The 25000-nt window shown below is 38.5% G+C and overlaps 2 protein-coding genes across 8 annotated transcripts in view; one reads left to right on the plus strand and one right to left on the minus strand.

The window, feature by feature from the left end:
- Window positions 1-25000, plus strand: part of LOC118764548 — an 84405-nt gene that overhangs the window by 47401 nt on the left and 12004 nt on the right. The gene's annotated exons all lie outside the window — the stretch shown is intronic.
- Window positions 10184-25000, minus strand: part of LOC118764547 (RGS domain-containing serine/threonine-protein kinase A-like) — a 23078-nt gene continuing 8261 nt past the window's right edge. Inside the window, exons 3-6 of one of the 4 annotated variants that reach the window (XM_036505388.1) lie at window positions 15729-15896; window positions 12866-13009; window positions 10490-10822; window positions 10184-10444 (exon numbers count right to left, since the gene is read on the minus strand). In XM_036505388.1, coding sequence (XP_036361281.1) covers window positions 10491-10822; window positions 12866-13009; window positions 15729-15896 — 644 coding nt within the window. In that variant the 3' untranslated portion in view covers window positions 10184-10444; window position 10490. Of the gene's footprint in view, window positions 10823-12849; window positions 13010-15728; window positions 15897-25000 lie in introns of all 4 variants that reach the window. The other 3 variants (XM_036505387.1, XM_036505390.1, XM_036505389.1) reach the window with 3 other exon arrangements.

Raw genomic sequence — 25000 nt, forward strand, 5'->3', positions numbered from 1 at the left:
CACACACACACAATACATACATACATACATACATACACACACTCACACACACACAATACATACATACATACATACATACACACACACACACACACACAATACATACATACATACATACATACATACTACATACACACACACACACACACAACACACACACAATACATACATACATACATACATACACACACACACACACACACACATACATACATACATACAGACAGAAACACACACATACATACATACATACATACAGAGAGACAGACAGAAACACACAAGCATGGACACATACACAAATACATGAATATGCAGGGTACACACCACACACACACACACCACACACACAATACATACATACATACATACACACACATACATACATACATACACACTCACACACATACATACATACATACATACATACATACATACATACATACATACATACACACACACACATACATACATACATACATACATACATACATACACACACACATACATACATACATACATACAGACAGACAGACAGAAACACACAAGCATGGACACATACACAAATACATGAATATGCAGGGTACACACACACACACACACACACATACATACATACATACATACATACATACATACATACATACATACATACATACATACACACATACATACATACATACATTCATACATACATACATAAGCACACGCGCACGCTGGCATGCACGCACAAATGCACGCAACAAAGCAAACAAACGCGGCCTCTGTAACGGATTTAGACACTGAGAAGGCTGCAAGAAGCAACGAAAGAGCTGTGACAAAGCAAAAACAAAACAATCGGATATTTAATAATTGAGTGGAATTGAACCAGTGTGTGTGTGTGTGTTAATTATATTGGCATAATGACCCTCCCTAGACACTACAAAAGTACGAAACGATGGTCAACTAAAAAAAGTCTGAAAACAAGCATATATATATATATATCTGTGTGTGCGTGTGCGTGTGCGTGCGTGTGCGTGTGCGTGCGTGTGTGTGTAACTAAAGCCTGAGAGACCAAAGAATGATAGATGTCGCTAACGCATCAATGATTTACAATAGAATGATCTTATTTCAAAAGATTTTATGTAACAGTGAGTGTACCATTACATGCATATATCCACACACATACACACATTTACTCATACATACATACATACATATACATACATACATACACACACATACATACATACATACACACTCACACACATACATACATACATACATACATACATACATACATACATACATACATACATACCACACACACATACATACATACATACATACATACATACATACATACACACACACATACATACATACATACATACATACAGACAGACAGACAGAAACACACAAGCACGGACACATACACAAATACATGAATATGCAGGGTACACACACACACACACACACAATACATACATACATACATACATACATACATACATACATACATACATACATACATACATACATACACACATACATACATACATACATTCATACATACATACATAAGCACACGCGCACGCTGGCATGCACGCACAAATGCACGCAACAAAGCAAACAAACGCGGCCTCTGTAACGGATTTAGACACTGAGAAGGCTGCAAGAAGCAACGAAAGAGCTGTGACAAAGCAAAAACAAAACAATCGGATATTTAATAATTGAGTGGAATTGAACCAGTGTGTGTGTGTGTGTTAATTATATTGGCATAATGACCCTCCCTAGACACTACAAAAGTACGAAACGATGGTCAACTAAAAAAAGTCTGAAAACAAGCATATATATATATATATCTGTGTGTGCGTGTGCGTGTGCGTGCGTGTGCGTGTGCGTGCGTGTGTGTGTAACTAAAGCCTGAGAGACCAAAGAATGATAGATGTCGCTAACGCATCAATGATTTACAATAGAATGATCTTATTTCAAAAGATTTTATGTAACAGTGAGTGTACCATTACATGCATATATCCACACACATACACACATTTACTCATACATACATACATACATACATACATACATACATACATGGACGAATAGCCGGATTACTACCTCTCACTTTGAAGCGTGTGCGTTTGCCATCCATGAACAGGAAATATCAACCAAGTACCTGATGCACAAAAGGGATAGAGATGCAGGAAAAGCCGTAAAATGTGACAACCGATGTGAAGTTCACACTGAAGATTTCATCCACATCATAAGCAGTTGTCCGAAAATGTCACCACGGTTTTATCTATCGATGAGACATGACGTTGTAGCTAGGACACTCTATAATGAACTCCGTCGAAACAATAATCCCGAGGACAAAGAAATAAGAAACCACAATATGGTAGAATCCATAGCCGGTCATAATAAAAAGGAATATTGGTGGAACGTACCAGTGAAGACCTCAGTAAAATGTAAGCAAAACAGACCTGATATAATGATTAGGGATTGAGAAGAGAAACTGCACAGTGGTGGAAATTAGTTGTCCAGTGGATGTTAACATAAAGCTGAAGATCAGTGAAAAAGAGAACGCCTATGCTGAACTATTGAAACATTTGTAGTTCCTCTATCCTGATTACACGTTCAAGTCTATACCTGTAATCATTGGGGCCCTGGAATATGTAACACACTGCCTAAATACCAATCTTATGAAATTAGGCTTCTCAAAACCGAAAAGGAGAAAGCTAATTTAAAGACTACAGATCCAATCCATCACTGTAAAAATCTGCAAAACTTTCAAGAAGTTTATCATTTAAATATATATGTACCATGAATCCTCGAATATAGTCCGCCCTTGAGTATAACACGCAGGGGAATTTTAGGGGTCTGTACCTCTGAAAAACCTAAACCTTGTGTATAATACGCACCCCTTCTCTAACTTGAGTCAAGGAGGTCTATATAACGTCCTTGGTTTGTAAAAATTTATACGGTAACATCCTTTATTATTGCCTTCTTGCCTTCTTTATCTTTGGCATCTGTTTAATTTCATCTTTATTTCTTCTCTATAACCTGACATTGCTTTCGTCAACATAAAATTTTCTCCCGGCGGCCCTATTACCATGCTCTTCAGCATATGATATAAATTCAAGTTTAAACATAGCTGAATAAGATCTACGAGGCATTTTATTGGCCTGTAATGTATAAAATGTTTTATTGGAGGTTAATGTACAGGTTTAAGTCCCGCTTATAAAATACCCTAGTAGTTCAAACATTTAATACTGGTATTTAATTAAGTATCTATTGTTTGCCACAGTAATGATGTAACTGCCAATACAAACAACAGAATGAACTATTTAGCGCTAAACTATTAAGCAAAATTCGTGCGTAATTAAGCCAGCAGCACCTAGTCGAACAAACACTTACGCGCATGCGTAATACAATAATAGTGATGTTCTTAACTGTTATATGGGAATGTAAATATGTTTGCAAATTGTTTTTGTTACATGTTATTCTGTGTTCTGAATACTTTTATTTTAATAAATGTTGCTTACTGCAAGTTATGGATGATTCTTTTATGACTTCATTGCTGTCAGGCTTGTCTGAGAATTGCGCCCGACATCACAAAATGCATCTGAATAAACATTGCCGGACATCAAATAGAAACTCGGACATTGCTTAGAAAATATTTTTCATTTTAACCTCGTATAGAGTACGCACTAGGGATTTTGACCTTTAAATTATGGGACAAAAATGCGGATTATACTCCAGGATTTTCGGTATGTCTAGATATGTAACCACATGCGTGGGAATACATACTAAAAACATACAAATCTGTACATACATACATACATACATACATACATACGTACATACGTACATATGTACATAAGTACATAATTACATAAGTACATAATTACATAAGTACATAATTACATAAGTACATACCAAAATACCCTATTGTTGATGTTGAAATTCCAATGAAGGAACCTTGGATCTCGGTTAGAAATGGATTCTTTCTGTATTGAGAAGAAATCTTGAAATAAACTGAATAATGACATACATACGTACGTACGTGCACGCATGTACTAAACATGGTGACCATTATGGTCAGTCCGATTCTCAGACGTGTGTAATTACTGCTCATATTATAACAGCGTACCTAATATTGGAACGGTAAGATTACATACGAATATTTCTACATGAGTGTTTTAAAGATTACATATACAGTAGTATATCTATATAAATGATACATAGATCTTTAACACATTTATATAAACACAGCGCCATAGCGTTACATACATAAAGAAATGAGTCAAGGTTTCAAAACAATTTACGAAAAATACAAACACCCTGAAGTGTGTACGTTTAAATGCAAATTTAGAATTAGAAACAAGCTAAAAAGTAAGATTACCCAAACTGTGAACAGCTTTAAATTTAATTCTAACAAAACTTTACCGAAACTTTTAAAGATGATAATTACCTATTTTGAAAAACAAAAGTTCGTTATTATTATCATTATATCAGGCTTAGTAAGAAGTAAACAACGTTTTGAAGCATGAAATTCATCACAATATATTTCATCAATGCGGTAATTTTATTCATCAAAGTAAATGCCATTACAATCAACACAACATTTTTGCCAATGAGTTACAAGTTTGTTTATTCCGGTAACATAAAAATCTTTCAGCCTCAGTTTGATTTCTGAACTCCTTCTCTCGCAGGAAACCATCAAGTTGCTTGAAAAAGTGGTAGTCGGTAGGAGAAGGTTCTGGGGAATAAGCTGGGTGGGAAAGAACTCGAAGACAAGTTCCCTCAACTTCTGGTGCGTCATTAGTGAAACGTGTAGTCGAACATCGTCATGAAAAGGGATTGGCCCTCAGTCTGGGGCGGAGGAGCAGCAGGTTTTCGTTTATTTTGACAATTTCATGGTAATATGTTTCCGCAGTAATGGTTTTTTCCGGGTTTTAAGAAGTTATAGTGGACGAGTCCAGCAGTATACCATCAAACAGTCATAACATTCTTTTTGAAGACCTCGGGTTTAGGGAAGGTTTTCGGTGCTTTATTTGGGTCCAGCCACTGTGAAGAACGTTTTTTAATATTGTGCAGAATCCACTTTTCATCGCAATTTACAATACGGTCGAGAAATGGTTCGGTCTGGTTACGGGGAAGAAGCGACGAGCAAATTTCATATCTGCGCATTTTCTGATTTTCATTCAAATCGTGTGGTACCCATTTGTCGAGCTTTTTTGAATTTCTGATCGCATGCAAATGGTTGCCGGCAGTTTTCTGGCTAACTTGAAGTTCTTTTGCCAGCTCTCGAGTGGTTGTACGTGGATCTTTCTCAATGACGGTCTTTAATTGACCATCATCGATGACAGATGGACGTTCACTTCACTAACGATCTTTAAGACTCAGTACTCCACTGCGAAATCGTTTAAACCATTTTTGAGCTGACCACTCACTGGTCGTTTCCTCATCAAACGTTTCGTTGATATCGCGAGCAGTTTCAGCTGCTTTACGTCCTTATTTTGAAGTTGAATAGCAAAATTGCTCGAATATCGCGCTTTGACAGTTCCATTTCAGATGATTGTAACAATGGTGAAAAAATATATCAATGTTAATTTATTGATGCATTTGGGCAAGTCTATGCCTGAATTATCAGACAATTGTGAAAAATGTTAAAAAAAAAAAAAAAGAACATTCAAAACTCTGCAAAAATCCGGTACTAATTCTTCATGATTCAAAACGTTGCTTATTTTTTTACTCAACCCGATATATTATTTTAGTGAATAGCCAAAGTCATCATGGATAAACGTATAAGTCTCCTTCAACCTAATCGCGACTACAATCACTGTATATAATGAACTTACGAACTTGCCAAAAATTTATATGAGGCATATATGCAAACTGACCCCTAGAAGGCTAAAAGACATTGTGGAACTCTAAACACCAAGCATTAGATTTTTTTCACCCAAAACAATTAAACGAATTAACGAAACGTATTATCAGATGTAAATTTATACATCTAACCAATAGATATCCAATTCATAGTAACTAACCATTGAAGATAGTCATCCTTCTTCCACTGATGGACAGAAAGAACGGTCAGCTGAAATTCAGTAAATTAGAATTAGCAGCAGTAAATGAAATCGCTAACATATTTGAAGACCATAAGGGTAGAGGTATGAAAACAACCTACGATAACATTAACCACTTGATATATGTCTTAGCGCATCGAAGAGAGCTGACGCTACGGAATCGAGATTCGAGCAGAAAGCCTGAACCAGGGTAAGCACATAATTTAAATTATAAATTTTGACTCCTGCGAAGAAGTATCTTACAGATTTCGACACCGTCATTGTTCAGGACCCGACTATAGTTCTTCACCTGCTCGGTAAGTTCCCTAATAGCCTGCAGAGTGTCCGCCTGAGTGGAATCAGGCTGCTGAAATGAAGCTACGACTGTTGAGGGAGAACGTGAAACAGCAGCCAATTTGTTGTCCGCAGTTCCATTTCCAGTGTACTCCAAAATTCTATCGGCAGACAAGGCCAACTGGTCGATGGGAGTGACGTCCATGCTAGAGGTGAGTATCCCCTGCACGTGCGAAGGCAAACAGGAGAAGAAGAGCTGTTTTAGCAAGGAGTTGTCTTTGGAAGAATCCTCGGTGAGCTCTCTCATTCTGCGCAGCTGCTGAGTCGGCGTCCTGCCATCCAAATATTTGTCACAAATTAGCGTGCGGAAACGCTTAGTCTCGGGTACGGCCGTCCTGTGAATAATCTCTCTCTTGACGGATGAATACGTGGCATCTTTAGCAGTGTTAATGATGATATCCTTGAGACTATTCGCTAGTGATGGAGGGATGGAACTCAGTAGAACATGCAGTTGCAGCCGCTCGGACGAACTGTCACTCGCCGCAAAGTACGAGTCCAACTGAGAAAATCAGAGCCGCACATCACCACTAAAAGCTGGTAACGGTGACTGAAGTCATTGTGACTGAAGTCGAAATTGACAGAAACAAACAGGCGCAGTCCGACAAAATCTTCGTGACTCGTAGTCTCACTCCAAATTTGTATATTAGAACCTACAAGAGGAAATCGAAGAATGTTGAGCAATGGCGGCGAGAGGGCAAAATCCAGGCGAAAACGAGGCAAAGCATTAGGATGCATGCGTGAAGCACATGGTCAAGCAATGGAGACGAAAGACATCCGCCATGTTGTAAATAACAGAATCTTCACGCACGTGGGTGTTGAAAAGGAGAACGAACTATTTAAAATACTTTTTTTTTTGTTTTAACGCGTAACTCCTGCATTTTTTTTTTTTTTTCGTTTTTTAAGGAAACTATCCGGCAGATAGTTTCCAACGTCGGGGTCACCACTTTAGCGAGCTTTTAGTCCACTAATTTAATATAATGTTCGGTCATACTTCGATAGCTGTAGGAGTTAATCCAGTGAGGAACAACAACAACTCGCATGAGTTTTCGAAGACTTCATGTACATGGAGTATTTATTCCGATCCGGAATGAGAGCATTTTACACAGCTTGTATATTAACATTCAACAGAACAGAATAGAAGTTGAATAAGAAAAGGTTTATGTCTTGCCGCCTTCCATGAATGGTATAGATTTAACAAAATTCAAATGAACGCGGGGTTGTCCCGTAGTAGGAACAGAGACGTAGTTAGCTGCAGGCCGCGTGGAAGAGGAGACGAGGGTGTTACTTGGCTGTGCGCGTCTTTTTATATCTATCTAACGAGCGCCACCTAGTTGTTAACGATGTGACAGGGATGATAACTCCAGATGACTCTTATTAAAACATGACGACACTGGATTCAAATAAGGTTGCCTACAAACGTATAAAGTTGATATCTCAGCTACTAGGAGGTAAGACCCTTCCAACCTCTTGTATGCAGTGGAGAATGGAATTGAGATAACAGTCGACCCACAAAGAATATCTTTTGGTCTCTCCAATATACCTATTTTTCTAGCTAGTTTTGTATAGTTATAAATACAAAAACTCCGTAAGCCAAAGTCAGTTAGTGAGAATCGAGTCTGGCTGACCGGCTGAACGAAATGCCGTCAACGGAATGAAAAGGCACAGCAAGACAACTATGGTATCTCACAAAACGAAGCAGTTGTTTCGTCCCACCATTCCCACTTCTACTGGCTCACTTTCTTTTCTCTACAACATCACCATTTCTATCTTTGATTTACTACTACACAATGACGAGAACACACTCTATACAAGGAAAATATACGATATCTCTCTTTACTTCGCATGCTTTACGAATTATATTTTGCCAGCCTGTCGCGGTTTGGCTACAACAACATGTAACAGTGTTTACAACATCGATCACTGTTCTTTAATCTTGCACATCTGCAACATCAACACCCGTTACAATTGGTAACTGCCGACCACCAACATATATCATTACATAAACCGTTACACCAGCAACACTTCCAATACTGAAAAATACACCACAAGCGCTCATAATCAACTCTGAAGCTAAACCTGCTGCCTTCTTGTCTCTATCTTGTTCCACTCCACCGACAGAATGAGGTAAAAGACGAAGCTCGATCAAGACTTGAAGCTGCTCTTGTTGGTGGCTCTGTGATATCTCTGGATATTTGATATTTATTTCAACTCAGAAAAAAGGAAAGAAAAGAAGGAAGGAAGGAAGGAAGGAAGGAAGGAAGGAAGGAAGGAAGGAGGAAGGAAGAAAGAAAGAAAGAAAGAAAGAAAGAAAGGAAGAAAGAAGAAAGAAAAAGAAAGAAAGGAAGGAAGGAAGGAAGGAAGGAAGGAAGGAAGGAAGAAAGAAAGAAAGAAAGAAAGAAGGAAGGAAGAAAGAAAGAAAGAAAGAAAAAGACAAAGAAAGAAAGAAAGAAAAAAGAAGGAAAAAGAGAAAGAAAGAAAAAGAGAAGGAAGGAAAAAGACAAAGAAAGAAAGAAGGAAGGAAAAAGAGAAAGAAAGAAAGAAAGAAAGAAAGAAAGAAAGAAAGAAAAAGAGACAGGAAGAAGAAAGAAAGAAAGAAAGAAAGAAGGAAAGAAAGAAGGAAAGAAAGAAAGAAAGAAAGAAAGAAAGCAAGAAAGGAAGAAAGAAGACTGTATTTGATGTCTGGAATGGTCATCAGATTGCCCGAATGTATAAGGAAGATAGGCATTACACTTAAGTCAGAATTCTGCGCGGTGAATACCGATATTGCACAGTTCTTGATGGTTACATTGTTTTTGGTACCAGCTTTTAGATTTCATGAAATAGTCTCAGAAGCACGCGTCGAAACCAAATACGTTGATGGATTCCATCGACTAAGCCAATAACTTAGAAGTATTTTCCACCAAATAGTTTGCTTTATATGTCAAATATGGTATAACTCTTAATCTTGAAAAAATTCTCTTTATTACAGATGAAATAAACATTTTGGGTTTTGGAATACAACTGTACAATGTCCATCCGTGAATACTGACAGAAAATCAAGGATTTTCCTGCCACTAATGAAAGCTCTGGCTGTAGCTGTTATCCTCGATAAAGACAGATATTTTGTCCCATGATGAGATAATATCTTTGTTACTGTTTGCAATAATCCCCTTTATTTAGAATATTTGTTGATAAATCACGTGAGAATATAACAAACATAAGACTGAGATATTTAAAAGAGGACACTGCGCTACAAATCCCGTATGGTCCGCACATACATTACAACAACAAAAGATACCACTTGCAAATGACCTTTCTCACCGCCAATCATGAAGTGTTTAATTTGGGAGATAATAGGTCTTCCACCACAAAATAAATATGTCATCAGTATGACCAATGTCTTGAACTTACATCAGTGTCCGGTATTCAGCAACACATGTGCTGTATATAACCAGCATTCGTTGCATGATATCTAGTGACAATACTGCTGATAATCAGGGAAGCTTATATGGTGTTTCATCATTTACTTCCTTAAAATTCATGTCTTGGAACAAAGTACGTACAAGGTGGCATCAAAAAGTTCCCGGACTAGTTCTGTAACCCGCCAACAGATAATAGCATACGGTTGCGTGTGCAGTGATGGCCAGCAGTGACATCCACGTGGCTGTGTGCCGAGTGAAATTGCTGCGTTTACTTCACAAGTTGTGAAATTTCTGTTTTCGTCATCACATGTATGCCGTAGTTTACGATTTTGTAATGGACAGAAAGTAGGAACAAAGCACCAGCGTGAAATTTTGATTGAGCATCCTTTAAGACGAAGCAGTGGGTCGTACGCGATGTTTCGAGTAGAATGGGGGGCTTCAAAAACAACGGAAGAGTGACTCTGGAAAACGATGAGCGATCTGGAAGACCTGCTACGAGCGTTATCCCTGGAAATGAGGAAAAAACTCCGGGTACAATTCTGAGACGAAGTATCAGTCGTCATAATGAAAGAGCCCTTGATCTCCACGACCGAAGAAGGCACGACAGAGATAATATCTCTTGTAGACATATATAAATATAAATTCAATATTTTTGAAAATTCGTAGCAGAGAGTCAGTTTAGAGAAAATTAAGTAGAAACTTGCTTCGACTGGTATTTATTTCGTAAAGTCTTCTTCAGATTGTTCCAGAATGCAGTTTGAAGATGAGTGCCCTCTGAGTCTGATGGCCATTGTAGGTAGGTGACTGTTTCCAAAATGAATTTTAGATTTTTATCTTTGATGTCTAAATCCTTGAAATTACCGAGAATAACAGGAATAATTCTGTGACGAAGTTTGAACATTTCCTGTTGGGCTACTTGGTATTCCATCCGGGTCCACTCGCTGTCTATATAATCATTGGTTAGCACCAGAAGCGTTCTTCTGCTGTTTTGTATGCTTTCTATGATATTGTTTGAAATAGCTGTAAATGTACAAGAAAATCATTGATTAGAAACAATTTCACTCATATAGATAGATAGATAGATAGATAGATAGATAGATAGATAGATAGATAGATAGATAGATAGATAGATAGATAGATAGAGATATCTCTCTATATATATAAACGGCAAAATGTGTGTGTAAGTGTGTGTGTGTGTGCGTGTCCTTTGTACAAATCCGCAATTTTTCAGTTAGAGGGCTCGCACTTTCTATGGTCATTCAAAACCGTCCAAGGGTGGTCGTGCACATATTTACATTTCCCCAGTCACCCCGCAAAGCCATTTAAAAATCAATAGAAGTTGCTTATTTTGTGAATTTTCTATCCAAAACCCAATCAAAATGGCCGAAACTTGATACGTCAATTGAATGCCAGAATGTGATTGGTCGGAGATTTGGAGAGTACTCGCGTGTATGTGCGCACGCACGCAGCTGCATATGCATGCACTATCACTATGATCCGGCGTTGCCGGTCATACTGCTAGTATATTAATAATTATTTCAACCTTGAGTATATGGTTAGTAGTATGCCGATTTAAGCACTTTCACCGTTTAGGCTACCTGAGGTCATCCACAGTTTTGATGTAAATGCCATTGGAGCTAACTCAGGAATTCCGCGGTGTTCGTTGAGCTTATAATGGATAGACGCAACGAAGAATGGAGTTTGCAAGAATATTTAATCAATACAACGATCGTTTCAACCCATCCTGTTTCTGTCCCTTGCACGCGGGATACTGTACAACTAGTTATGTTGCATCCACCAGTATTTAGCGAAGCATTTTGTATAAAATAAGCTAGTTTAACATATTTAGCAATAACTGATTAATTATTAGCGATTCTTTGAGAAAGGGGAGGAGGGGAGGTAACTTTACGAAATTAAGGATCAAACGCTGAAAATTAATAAATCTTTTTTTATCTTTTGGTCAAGAGGTAAGGTGGTACGACGACCATTAAAAATCCTCTGAGGTCTTGGGGGTGGGAGAGACGGTATCCTCGAACAAGGCGGCGAGCTGGCAGAAACGTTAGCACGCAGGGAGAAATGCTTAGCGGTATTTCGTCTGCCGAGTTCAAATTCCGCCGAGGTTGACTTTGCCTTTCATCCTTTCGGGGTCGATAAATTAAGTACCAGTTACACACTGGGGTCGATATAATCGACTTAATCCCTTTGTCTGTCCTTGTTTGTCCTCTCTGTGTTTAGCCCCCTATGGGTAGGAAAGAAATAGGTATCCTCGAACAAGAGTCCTGACTCGAATGTTTGTAATACGGGAACTCCGCTAAAGTCACTGAAAGTGTCAGCTATGGATTATATTTACCGGAGTTCGAACTCACAACGTTAAGAGCCAGAACGAATACCATAAAACATCTGATCTAAGGTTCTTACACTTCCAACACTTCACAGGCCTGGTTTAATACTTTCTGTATCGGCCTCGAAATAATAAAAAACGAAGTTTAACCAACGCGATATTTGTACTCAGAGCGCAGGAAGTCGGAACAAATGCCGTAAGAAAATTTATTCGATTCTCTAACAACCAGTCAGAATGCCCTTTGTATGACTTTACACGAAGACTATACAGGTTTATCGAAAAGGTTGACCTTTGTTTGGTAGCAAAATGACAGATATGGACATGTTTCGGTCTTCTTTAGAACTTATCAGCATGGAAGATTCTATTCAAATGTACCTTGACTATGTATATGTGTGTGGGGGGGTGCGTGTGTGTGTGTGTGTATGTGTGTGTATGTGTGTGTTTGTATGTGTGTGTATGTGTTGTGTATGTGTGTGTATGTGTTGTGTATGTGTGTGTGGGGGTGCGTGTGGGTGTAAGTGTAGTGTGTGTATGTGTGTGTGTGTGAGTGTGTGTGTGTGTGTGTGTATGTGTGTGGGGGGTGCGTGTGGGTGTAAGTGTGCGTGTGTGTATGTGTGTGTGTGTGTGAGTGTGTGTGTGTGTGTGTGTGTACACATCATAAAACTCGATCACCAGTAGTATCTTTGAACTGGTATATTCCACTCACACTAGTCGATACTTACTCTCACCCGGGACGAAGTCCCGAAAGTGAACGCATGCTTTCAATCCCATGTCATCTTCGATTTTCGGAAACAAAATATTTTTCACCCAATTTTCGTCTGCATCTGAAGATTTGTACGAAATAAATACGTCGTATAACTTCTCCTCTGAAAATGGAAAACAAGTAGTAGTAGTAGTAGTAGTAGTAGTAGTAGTGGTGGTGGTAGTAGTAGTACGTGTGTATATATATGTGTGTGTGTGTGTGTATGTATGTATGTATGTATGTATGTATGTATGTATGCATGTATGTATGTATAGGCGCAGGAGTGGCTGAGTGGTAAGTAGCTTGCTTACCAACCACATGGTTCTGGGTTCAGTCCCACTACGTAGCACCTTGGGTAAGTGTCCTCTACTATAGCCTGGGGCCGACCAAAGCCTCGTGGATGGATTTGGTAGACGGAAACTGAAAGAAGCCCGTCGTATATATATATGTATGTGTGTGTGTGTGTGTGTATGTGTGCGTGTGTCTGTGTCTGTGTTTGTCCCTCCCCCCATCGTTTGACAGCCGATTTTGGTGTGTTTACGGGTTTACGTCCCCGTAACTTAGCGGTTCAGCAAAAGCAATCGATCAAATAAGTCCTAGGCTTACAAAGAATAAGTCCTGGAGTCGATTTGCTCGACTAAAAGCGGTGCTCCTGCATGGCCGCAATCAAATAACTGAAACAAATAAAAGAATAAAAGAATATATATATAGCGAGAAGTTGAGGTTATAAGAGATAATGGTGCCATTGAGACCCAGAGGTGTCAGGTAATGCTGAATAAGTGCTATAGACAGACCATAGTTAAGTTCCAGATTCGGTAATTTTGCGAATAAGGGGTTCAACGTTGATTCTATGTCAGCGTGTGTGTATAAGAATTTTTTGCGCAATGAGATAAATAAAACCAAGGCTGTGTAGATATTAGAACACTTATATCACATCTATTTTCTTTCCTCCACCTCACTCTCTATTTTATATCACATCTAAACTATGACTTAATCATCCTCTCACACCGTCTCCGATGAAGGGATATAATTAATAAATATCCTGGAATCTACTGTAAGACCTATCTATAAATGTTCTAAAATCTACACAGCCTTGGTTTTTTATCTCTTTACGCAAAAAATTCTTATATATATATACTTACATGTATGTGTGTTTGAGGGATGATGACCGAGGGATCATACTGGATCGTTCGTCCGACTCTGTGTGTCACGGAGTTGCTTGATCACAGTTCACTCTTAGATATCCACCCAACCAGGACTCTGAACCCGTTTCTTTATATCACACTCCAGAAAAGCAGTCCCTATTCTCGAAATTTTTAAATTTCCTAACAAAATCACAAACATACACCCAAAATATCATTAGAGCACTCACAAAATATCTGCAATTATATGCCAACCACCTAGAATTCATAATAGTCTTACGAAACTTAAGCAAAGTATCTTCTTATAGAAATATCAGCCACCCAACACACACGGACTTTCAAACATTTTAGAATGATTCATTTTTCATATCACAAACTTATATATTCCTTTCTCTGAAAACAAAAAAAAAAGCTACATTAATCCTTAAACAGTACATCTAAGGCATCATAAGTTATCTAGTCTTTCCTTAGATCCAGTCACTTTGTAATAAACCAAAATGAATTCAAAACAGTGCACTTGGCAAAGATCACAGTTTGTGCAGAGATCTATTCCTTAAACTGTCAAAACAAAAAATTTCTGAAAAAAATATTGTAGCAAAGCCCAATCTTGCTTTCCCTGTCCCTGCAAGCATCCACACCTCTACAAAATACAATACACCAGAAATCTACTACAACAGTATACTGAGAACCGTAAACCTAACCTACTTGATTAAAAAAAAAATGAAGCAATCTCAGTAATGCAGCAGCAACATAATCAGCGGTATTAGCCCCCAGCACAGTGGTGGCATACAGAGTACTAATAATTTGTTAAGCTGAGAAGCAGCCATCAGATTCGGACTGCATTCGCTTTGACTGCTTCTGCTGTAGACACTAACGAAAGCAACTGCATAAGAATAGACAATAGAGTGAGTACAACATTCAAAGACTTGACTGTAACACTGTATCATATATGATCCATCTTTATATGTCGGAAAGAGCAAAACAGTGTCTAACTAGATTAAAATGCATTAGTGCATAAAACCTAAATTAAGGATATCATGACTAACGACAGTCCTTCCTGGAATCGAATCCCTTCACAACAAACTACAAAGTTATAGATTTTCACTCGACTCACTCTCTACGCACCATGGACCTCCTTGTTTCATGGATCTCTTGCAGACATACACCAGCAACAGCTTCAAAACACTGTTCTAAATATCCAGTTGTTTCCCGATAATATACATGGCACACTGACACACAATCGAAGTTATAATGCAACACTCCATTATCTAAATGTTAACTGTGGAGGCGCAATGGCCCAGTGGTTAAGGCAGCGGACTCGCGGTCATAGGATCGCGGTTCGATTCCCAGACCGGGCGTTGTGAGTGTTTATTGAGCTAAAACACCTAAAGCTCCACGAGGCTCCGGCAGGGGATGGTGGTGATCCCTGCTGTACTCTTTCACCACAACTTTCTCTCACTCTTACTTCCTGTTTCTGTTGTACCTGTATTTCAAAGGGCCGGCCTTGTCACTCTCTGTGTCACGCTGAATATCCCCGAGAACTACGTTAAGGGTACACGTGTCTGTGGAGTACTCAGCCACTTATACGTTAATTTCACGAGTAGGCTGTTCCGTTGATTCGGATCAACTGGAACCCTCATCGTCGTAACCGACGGAGTGCTTCCCAAATGTTAATTTTCAGTTATTATATACGAAACTTACCTTTGTCTACGTAAGGCTGAAAATAGTGTGCAAACTTCATAAAGAATCGAAACCGTCTCTTCCACATCAGGCACATTACGAGTGAAATTAAGACAATCACAGTAACTGCTGTAACAGTTAAAATAATATCTATTGGGAATAATTTCTTCTTGTTTCCATCAGGACCGCCTGTAATTAAGAACGGATGGTGTTACTTCTATTTAAATAATCGAACGCATATTTCAATATAAACAGCTTAATACACTAAGCTGTTAACAGTTTACTGTATTATGTGCATGACCTGTTTAATCCACTTAGCTGTATGTAGGTATAATACCTTTCGGGGTCGATAAATTAAGTACCAGTTACGCACTGGGTGTCGATATAATCGACTTAATCCGTCTGTATATCCTTGTTTGTCTCCTCCGTGTTTAGCCCCTTGTGGGTAGTAAAGAAATAAGATATGTATGTAGGTATAATAAAAGGTGATATCAAAAAGTTCCCAGGTTAGTTTTGTAGCGCGTCACAGATGGCAGTACACGGTTGCGCAGTGAGAGCTAACAGTGACCGTCATGAAACAGTGTACCAATTGACATTGCTGTGTTTCTTTCGCAAGTTGTGAAATTTGTGCTTTTGTCATCACGTATATTCTGTAGTCAGCGATTTTGTTATTGACAGGAAGTTGGAACAAAGAACCAATGTGAAATTTTGCATTAAACGTAGGAAATCTATTACAGAGACATTGAGCACTATTCGGTATGCTTACGGCGTCGAGGCAATGGGTCGTACGCAATGTTTCGAGTGGCACGGGCGCTTCAAAAACGGAAGAACGTCCCTGGAAGACGATGAGCGATCTGGAAGACCTGATGCGAGCATCACCTCACTGAAATGTGGAGAAAATCAATCAGCTTGTGCATGAAAATCGTCGGAGGACAATCAACGACATTGCTGATGTTGTTAGTCTGTCGTATGGTTCCGCAAAGGCAATCCTAACGTTTAAATTGAACATGCAGCGTGTCTCTGCCGAGTTTGTCCCCCGTCTGCCGACAACTGAGCAGAAAGAACATCGCGTCGAAGTCTTTCAAGATCTCTTCCAGCGTGCCGCTGGTGACCCATCCTTCATGTCGAGGATCAACAGCAGTGACGAGAGTTGGGTCTACTCATACGATCCTGAAATGAAGTAGCAGTCATCACAATGGAAGCACCCTTCATCTCCACGACCCAAAAAGGCATGACAGAGCCGAAGTTCAATCAAAAGCATGTTCATTGTTTTCTTTGACATCCGCAGTATTGTTCATCGAGAATTTATTCTCCAGGACCTGACTGTCCGTCGATAGTTCTATTGCGAAAGCAACCGGATCTGTGGAGCGCGAAGAATTGGTTTCTTCACAACAGCAATGCACCTTGTCACCGAGCTCCCCTTCGCTCGTGAGTTTCTCACAAAAAGCAAGATGGCATCGTTTCCGAACCCGTCCTATTCGCCAGATTTAGCACTTGCGAACTTGCATCACTTCCCCAAGATAAAAAGGCAGCTCAAAGATCGCCACTTTAACTCCGCTTTCGAGAATCGCAGAAGGTGCTCGACTCCCTTACGGAAAATGACTTTCAGGATGGATTCCAAAGTGCAGGAACTCTGGGACCGGTGTACTGCTGCGCACGGTGACCATTTGGAAGGATATAATGTTAAAACTTAGGTAAATAAGTTATTTTTTTTATCAAACGTAACTAGTTCGAGAACCTTTTGATGTCACCTTGCAATGTACCAAACCAATGATAAGACATTTAACTGTAATGTATCCAGCCTACGTAGCTGTGTTACTTATTTACAATCAGGTCAGGTATCAGTCAAAAATGAAATAAATAGTGTATTTCCATCTGTCTGTCTGTCTGTCTGTCTCTCTCTCTCCACCTCTCTTTCTTTTATACAATGCAATAGTACACTTAAAATACCAGAAACAAATCATATTTAATTAGAGAAGAAGGCACTTGGCAGTAAATCTGTAATATGATTACCAGACAAGAGCTATATACAAACTGTTGGCCTGATTCCTGGGCTCGTTTCAACATTTTGCTTCAAATTAGTGCTAATTGATTGCCTATATAGATTATCATTTGCATTTAATTTAAGTAATTTAAGATATCACTGAACAGGTTTAGTATGTTTTGATATTATTCAACGGACATGTTTTGTGTCCATAAATTCCCAAAGTGCTCGCGAACATTTGTGAAATGAATCATTGTTGGTGCTGTGTAAGAGAAACTATGACAAAAGATGTCATTTTAAGCTATGGTTACAATAACATTATATACTTCTTCATGTGATGTGAAAGGTATAGTTAATTAGAAAAATATATCATAATTAACGAAAACGTCAAATGTCAATTATTATACTGGGACAATATCCCAGGAAGTGTTGCAAGTTTGAGGAAAATAGTATTACAAGGACTTTTTAAGAAACATCCACCTTCTGGAAAAGGATTCAAATGATCCGCCATTCTCGATGACGAAGTTGAGTAACCTCTCCTGTTTTCACGCAGAGAAGGATGTGTAAATGTACGTGGTTTGGGTTCAGCTTGAAAGTCAAACAACTTGCTCGGCGAGTTCTGATCACTAAATATAGATGTGGTAACCATTACTGGAACCAGAAACTCTGGAACACATACATTCATCTCCATTTTTGACAACTATTAGACACAGATCTTGTGGTCTAACGGGATTGGGCGGTTACCGGAACTGAGTACCACACGCTCATCTTGTTCGGTTAAAGATCAATTCTGTGAGCCTTGTTGTGTTAGCTCTGATGGAAAACAAACACCAATAAAGGAGATAATCTAAATAATTTCCAACCCATAATCCCTCTAAATGCAGTATTCAATACCTTGGGTAAGGTGTTAGCAAAATGGTCGTTACTTATTGGTCGGTCAATCAAAAATGTGTGCGATTCCCAATAGATTCATTCACAGTAACCTTCATATGGTGCGATACATCATAGAAAGCTCGGGCAACAATCTGTATGTACGCATTGTATGTCACATTTTAGGCATTCGAAGTCAAAGATCTAAGATATCAGTCAGTCAAAAATTTACTCAACACCTCTCAATGCAGTTGAAAGATGTTCACTGGTGGAGAGTGCCGATGTTTGGAGTTATAGATGCAGATGTTGACATCATGTTAGTAAATATCAGTTTAGTTTGTGGTCAGTGTAGGAAATTTAAAGAGCGATAGGAAAAGATAGCATACGTTGTTAGGTTGAATAAAGTACTATGTGTTATTATGCTTTCAGACACTTAAGTCAGTGAAGATTTCAAGAAGTAAATAAGGAAACAGAAATGAAAGAATAAATATACAGAGTTATGAGTGAGTAAAAGTGCTCGTTCATACACCATAAATGGAATCACTCTCTGTCACACACGCCAACAAGTGGGGATAGACACAAAGAAAGCCAGGATGTGTATTATATGCATACATGTAAACGTTAAATACGCATATACACTGGCATCTCTCTTTTTTTCTCTCTCTGTCGTTCCTTTTTTTTTTTTCTGTGGACACAAGTAAATATACAAACATATGGATGAAAGAATGACAGGAAACAATATCAGGGATATTTTAAAATATTCATTTCTACAACTATTTCAATAATTTTTTTTTTATGTAATACTACAATTTCAATTATAATCATATAACAAGAATTATATTATCGTGTTTAATAACCACATCATCAAACATTTTTTGAAATATGAATTACAGTTACAAATTTGCTCTTATAAAAAGGTTGAAGGTTCAAATAACAAAAGAGAAAAAAGACAGAAAATAAACAAAATACGCATGCATCACTAACATAAACACACTACTAACACACACACACTCACACACGCGCACACACACACACTGGTAGTTTCGCATTCTCCTGCCTCAAGAAAGCACTATCTCTATCTCTCTCCACTTACGGTCACTTCAGCCATGTAACCACACACGTGCTTTTCTTGGACTTTTTCTTTCTCCCTGGGCATGTCTTCTCTCCTCTTTCTGACGAAGAGCAATGCTCGAAACTTTATACACCCTTCCGTCTTATACTGAGCGTCAACCTAACACATTCGATGTGTAGGTCCTTTTGACTTTTATTGTTTTATTATTTTCAATTTTCGACTTGCCTACATGCACACACACACACACACACACACACACACACACACACACGCACACACACACACACACACACACACACACACACACAACACACACACACACACACACACACTCACACACACACACCACACCACACACACACTCACACACACACACACACACACACACACACACACACACACACACACACACACACACACACACACACACACACACACACACACACACACACACACACACACACACACACACACTCACACACAAACACATGCATGCGCAGAAATAGGTTTGTGCAGCTTGCTATGGTATATAGTTCTTAATCTTCCACGTGTGTGTGTGTTATTTGTGCCAAACCAGGCTCTTACTAATCTGAGTTTCACCTTTAATCACAAAGATTTTTAAGGCAAGTAGTGTCACAACTTACGTGAAGTTGAAACTCTGAATAGCAACAGGCTGACTTGACCAAAATTAAATATCATTAATTTCTACCACAGTATTGAGTAATCTCTTTTATTCCCGATAGCTAACATTAAAGAAGTGTGTGTATGTGTGTGTGTGTGTGTATGTATGTAAACATACATATATATATATACACACATACATACATACTTTTTACTATTTTTTACCGTTCATTATGTAGCTAAATTAGATTAACTTAAATTAAATATGTTTGTCATGCCTTGCCTAATTTTTTACCTTTCCTCACTACTTTAACCTACACACACACACACACACACACCACACACACACACACACACACAACTATATACACACAGACACTTTTGATCTTGTGTCAATAAGTAATTCATTAGTTTTCAGTTTTATATATGCACGAACTCATCGACAGATATATAACTATATACGGTTGCGTATACCGTCTAAGAATCCATAAATCAGAAAAAATGCGCTCGTATGCTTGTCAGTTGAGTGGGTATATTATTCGAAGTATACAGTATCATATATCCATTACAACCGATCTTACCGATCGGTTTCGCACTAGAGGTTTCGATGGAGTGTTAGGTAACAATCTGATTATAAAACCCCGTCCGCTTCAGAGGTGGCAGTTATGGAATGAAATATGGCAACTGATCTCTGTTATTAGAGGTGAACAGACATATCCGGTGTATGGTTGATGTGAAAAAGAGGAAACGAACCGAGCAAGGGTTAGGTTAAGAGTGATGTCCCTTGATACCAAAACACCATCTCTGGAGTTGTTGCAAGGCGACAACAGTTTTCTGGAAAAGAGTGTATGGGAAAGGTGTGTATGTTTTAGGGTAAGAGTTTTTGTAGAAATGGCCGCATATACATCTGTGCGCGTTAGTGTGTGTTTTTTTTCTTTTATGTTTTGGTTAAAACTTTGGTTAAATTCTTTGGGGCATTTATGTATGCATGGAACTGTGTGTAGGGATACAATAAGTGTAGGGGCTTATATTGGAGGAGGTGAAAAAGGGTCTATTGAGTGAATGTCCGCCGTGTTAGAGCATGTGTGTTTGTGAGTGCGTTTGTGTATGTTCTGGTCAAACACTCTTCCGGATTCCCAGGTATTGATGGGAGAAGAGTTGAAGCTGGGGGATTGGTGTTTATAGCTACAATGGGGCACGCAGGTATGACAGGATGTACTTTCTTTCGTATGGGCAGAGATTAAAAATTTCACTTCTGCTGTTCAGGTAGATTCCTGGATGCTGAGAGCTCCTTAATATCGCTCTTTTCTCAGCCAGGCATTTCCTGCACTTCCCGTTGCAATTAAAGTATGCTTTGCATTTCTCTAAAATCCTCCACTTTATGATGTACTCGTCAGCGCTTTCTTTCAATGACCATACGTGCTTGACCAGGGTTATGGCGTTAGATCTCCCCAAGCATGACTTGTGGTTCTGATAGCGGATCCTGAAGAGGCCTTCAGTTGTTCCTACGTACTTTCGTACGTTTAGTTGCCTATTTAATCCGATTACTGTTACCTTTACTTCGTTTACGACGATTTCCGTATTACAGTAGCCGTTCAGCGGACATGTTGTGAAACTCCTACATGAGCATGTTACTTCTGTCTCACAGAGCTCTGGCACATGATACAGTGTGTCGTGTTCCGCAGCTCACGAACTGACGTACAGTCTTTGGAACAGGTATGTCAACAGTACAACCATACTTTTCTGGTATATAAACTCAAGATAAGTCCAAGCATTTCAAACTTTGTCCAAGTATTTCAAACTGTCCAAGCTTCCTTAAATTCGTAATATAAATGTCGATCTTCGTGTTATTTGCTGGTAAAACTTTCTGAAATTATATTCGCTGCGCCTTATAATTTGCCACGGCTTCTTCCTTTAACACTACTTTTTAACCCACCTCATCACCTCATCATGAAACGGTTTGGTTACTCTGTAAAACATATAGATACTATACTTGAAACAAATGTCACAGATGCAGAACAGAAAAGGCTGAAATTGAACCTGGCAAACTAAACATTATATGGAATTTTGATAGCCCAACAAGCAGCAATTGAACACGTGATATAAAAAAGAGAATATCACATAACAGAAGTCACAATTTCTTCAGACTAAGACATTGTAAAGCAGTAAAAAGATCTCGATACAAGCTCAAATAAAAGTAGAAGTCTACAAAATGTGGGGATATCGAGAAGCAAAATAAGAATAGAACAGAACCAGTTATCATCGGGGCATTAGATTGAATTTACACTTAAGAGACGGAAAAATTTTGCTTTCAAAGAAAATATTTGAAGCCTTGAGAAAGAATAAAAATTGAAAACGAAAAGCAAACAAAACAAAACAAAAACAGTTAAACAAAGCAGAAGGTCAAACAATTCCCCAGAGAATTAATAGAAAGGCAGAGAAAAGGAAAACACTCCTGAATAAAATTGCAATTGATGTATTTATGTAGGTTGCATGTATGTATCTTTGTGTGTGTCTGTGTGTGTGTGTGCGAGAGAGAGAGAGAGAGAGAGAGAGAGAGAGAGAAGAATAAGAGAGAGAGAGAAGAAGAAGAAGAGAGAGAGAGAGAGAAAGAGAGAGAAAGAGAGAGTGAGAAAAGAAAAGAGAGAAAGGGACAGAGAGTGTGTGAGAGTTTAAGTATGAATGTATATAAAGATACATAAAGATAAAAAGAAGTTATTGTCTCTAGTTCAAATTCGTTCTCAATGCATGACACGCAATGAACCTGGATTGACCCCTTGCTATTAAGACTCTTCATTAAAAATACTGAAATTGATTTATAAATTTACTGGACTTTATTTTCAACTTGGTTAAAACTTTTCAAAACAACACTATACTTCAAAAATAACAGTATACTATACTTTCGCGTAAATATCTATTTAATAACCCCCTTATAACATTCTGTATTTACATTTGGTATCACCGTACGCTGTCAGTAATATGCACAATACATGTACAGTGTAATTAGTGAGAGAATATTTTTAAAAAAAATTAAATGATAGCATTGTAGTTGCGGGTGGGATCCTTTGTCTCCTGGCAACCAGTATTTTTAGACCCAGTCTGCTACAGTATACACACACACACCACACACACACACACACACACACACACATATATATATATATATATATATATGTGTGTGTGTGTGTGTGTGTGTGTGTCTGCTAGGTTCGGTTGTTCTACATTGATATGGGACAAATACCCTGAAACTAGTCTGCAGATGCCTGACCAGCAAGGGGAAGCGGCTGACCTCCCCTGTTCGAAGGGTGTAATGGACACAGGTTCGTGTGTCACATAGCTAGCTAGAGGCGATGGCCTCTTGGAGCTATTCAACAGCAGCATTTGTCCTATATTTCTGGGCTGCCATATTAGCTTGGCGATAACTACTAATATATATACATACATACACACTGTGTGATAAAATATAAAAATAAAGAACATTATAATTATAAATATGATTTAAAATTTTGGCACAAGGCCTGGAATTTCGGGTGAGGGATTAAGTCGATTATATCAACCCCAGTATTCAACTGGTACTTAGTTTATCAACCCCGAAAGGTGTGAAAGGCAAAGCGGACTCGAAACACAAAGACCGACGAAATGTTACTAAGCATTGAGCGCAGCGTGCTAACAATTCTGCGAACTTGCCGCCTCAGTAACAAGTTCAATAGCTGATAGGACATTACAAAAGACAAATTAAAAAAGAGTATTGAGATGAGGAGAAGTCCATAAAAACAGATATGAGATCAGGTATACTCTTTTACTTGTTTCAGTCATTTGACTGCGGCCATGCTGGAGCACCGCCTTCAGACGAGCAAATCGACCCCGGGACTTATTCTTTGTAAGCCCAGTACTTATTCTATCGGTCTCTTTTGCCGAACCGCTAAGTGACGGGGACGTAAACACACCAGCATCGGTTGTCAAGCAATGCTAGAGGGACAAACACAGACACACAAACATATACATACACATACATACATATATATACATATATACGACAGGTATGATAAAAAATATTATAAAAACAAATTAAATGAAACATTCCAATATGCGGACAGATGCTTGACGTTAAAATCAGAATCTCGCAAGTCCTGGCAAACGTTAAGATGGGGAAAAACTTAAATAAATAAAAATCGCTGATACCATGATATATAAAGAGATATAAAGAGATGAGAGAGTTAAAGCAGACTAGGAAATACCATAGAATTGATGAACTATACAGTACAACTCGCACAAATGAAAGAAAAGATTAGGAAAAATATTAAAGACACTAATTAATATTAATATTTAAAACAGAGCTAAAGGCGATAGGTAATAATACTCTAATTGTTGTAGTAATTAGCTGTGGTTATGATAGTGTAATATTCTCAAATGTATGCAAATCGAATTTGAAAGAACAATCAGAAAAACGAGTAAAATAACAATTGTATTGAGAATACACCACTCAAAACCCAACACAGAACGATTACATCACTAATACAGGATCTTCTGCAATTGGAAAACGATAATAAAATATAGGAGTGGCTGTGTGGTAAGTAGCTTGCTAACCAACCACATGGTTCCGGGTTCAGTCCCACTGCGTGGCATCTTGGGCAAGTGTCTTCTGCTATAGCCCCGGGCCGACCAATACATTGTGAGTGGATTTGGTAGACGGAAACTGAAAGAAGCCTGTCGTATATATGTATATATATGTATATATGTGTATGT

The sequence above is a fragment of the Octopus sinensis genome, linkage group LG8 (genome assembly GCF_006345805.1).
Source record: "Octopus sinensis linkage group LG8, ASM634580v1, whole genome shotgun sequence".
NCBI lineage: Eukaryota > Metazoa > Mollusca > Cephalopoda > Octopoda > Octopodidae > Octopus > Octopus sinensis.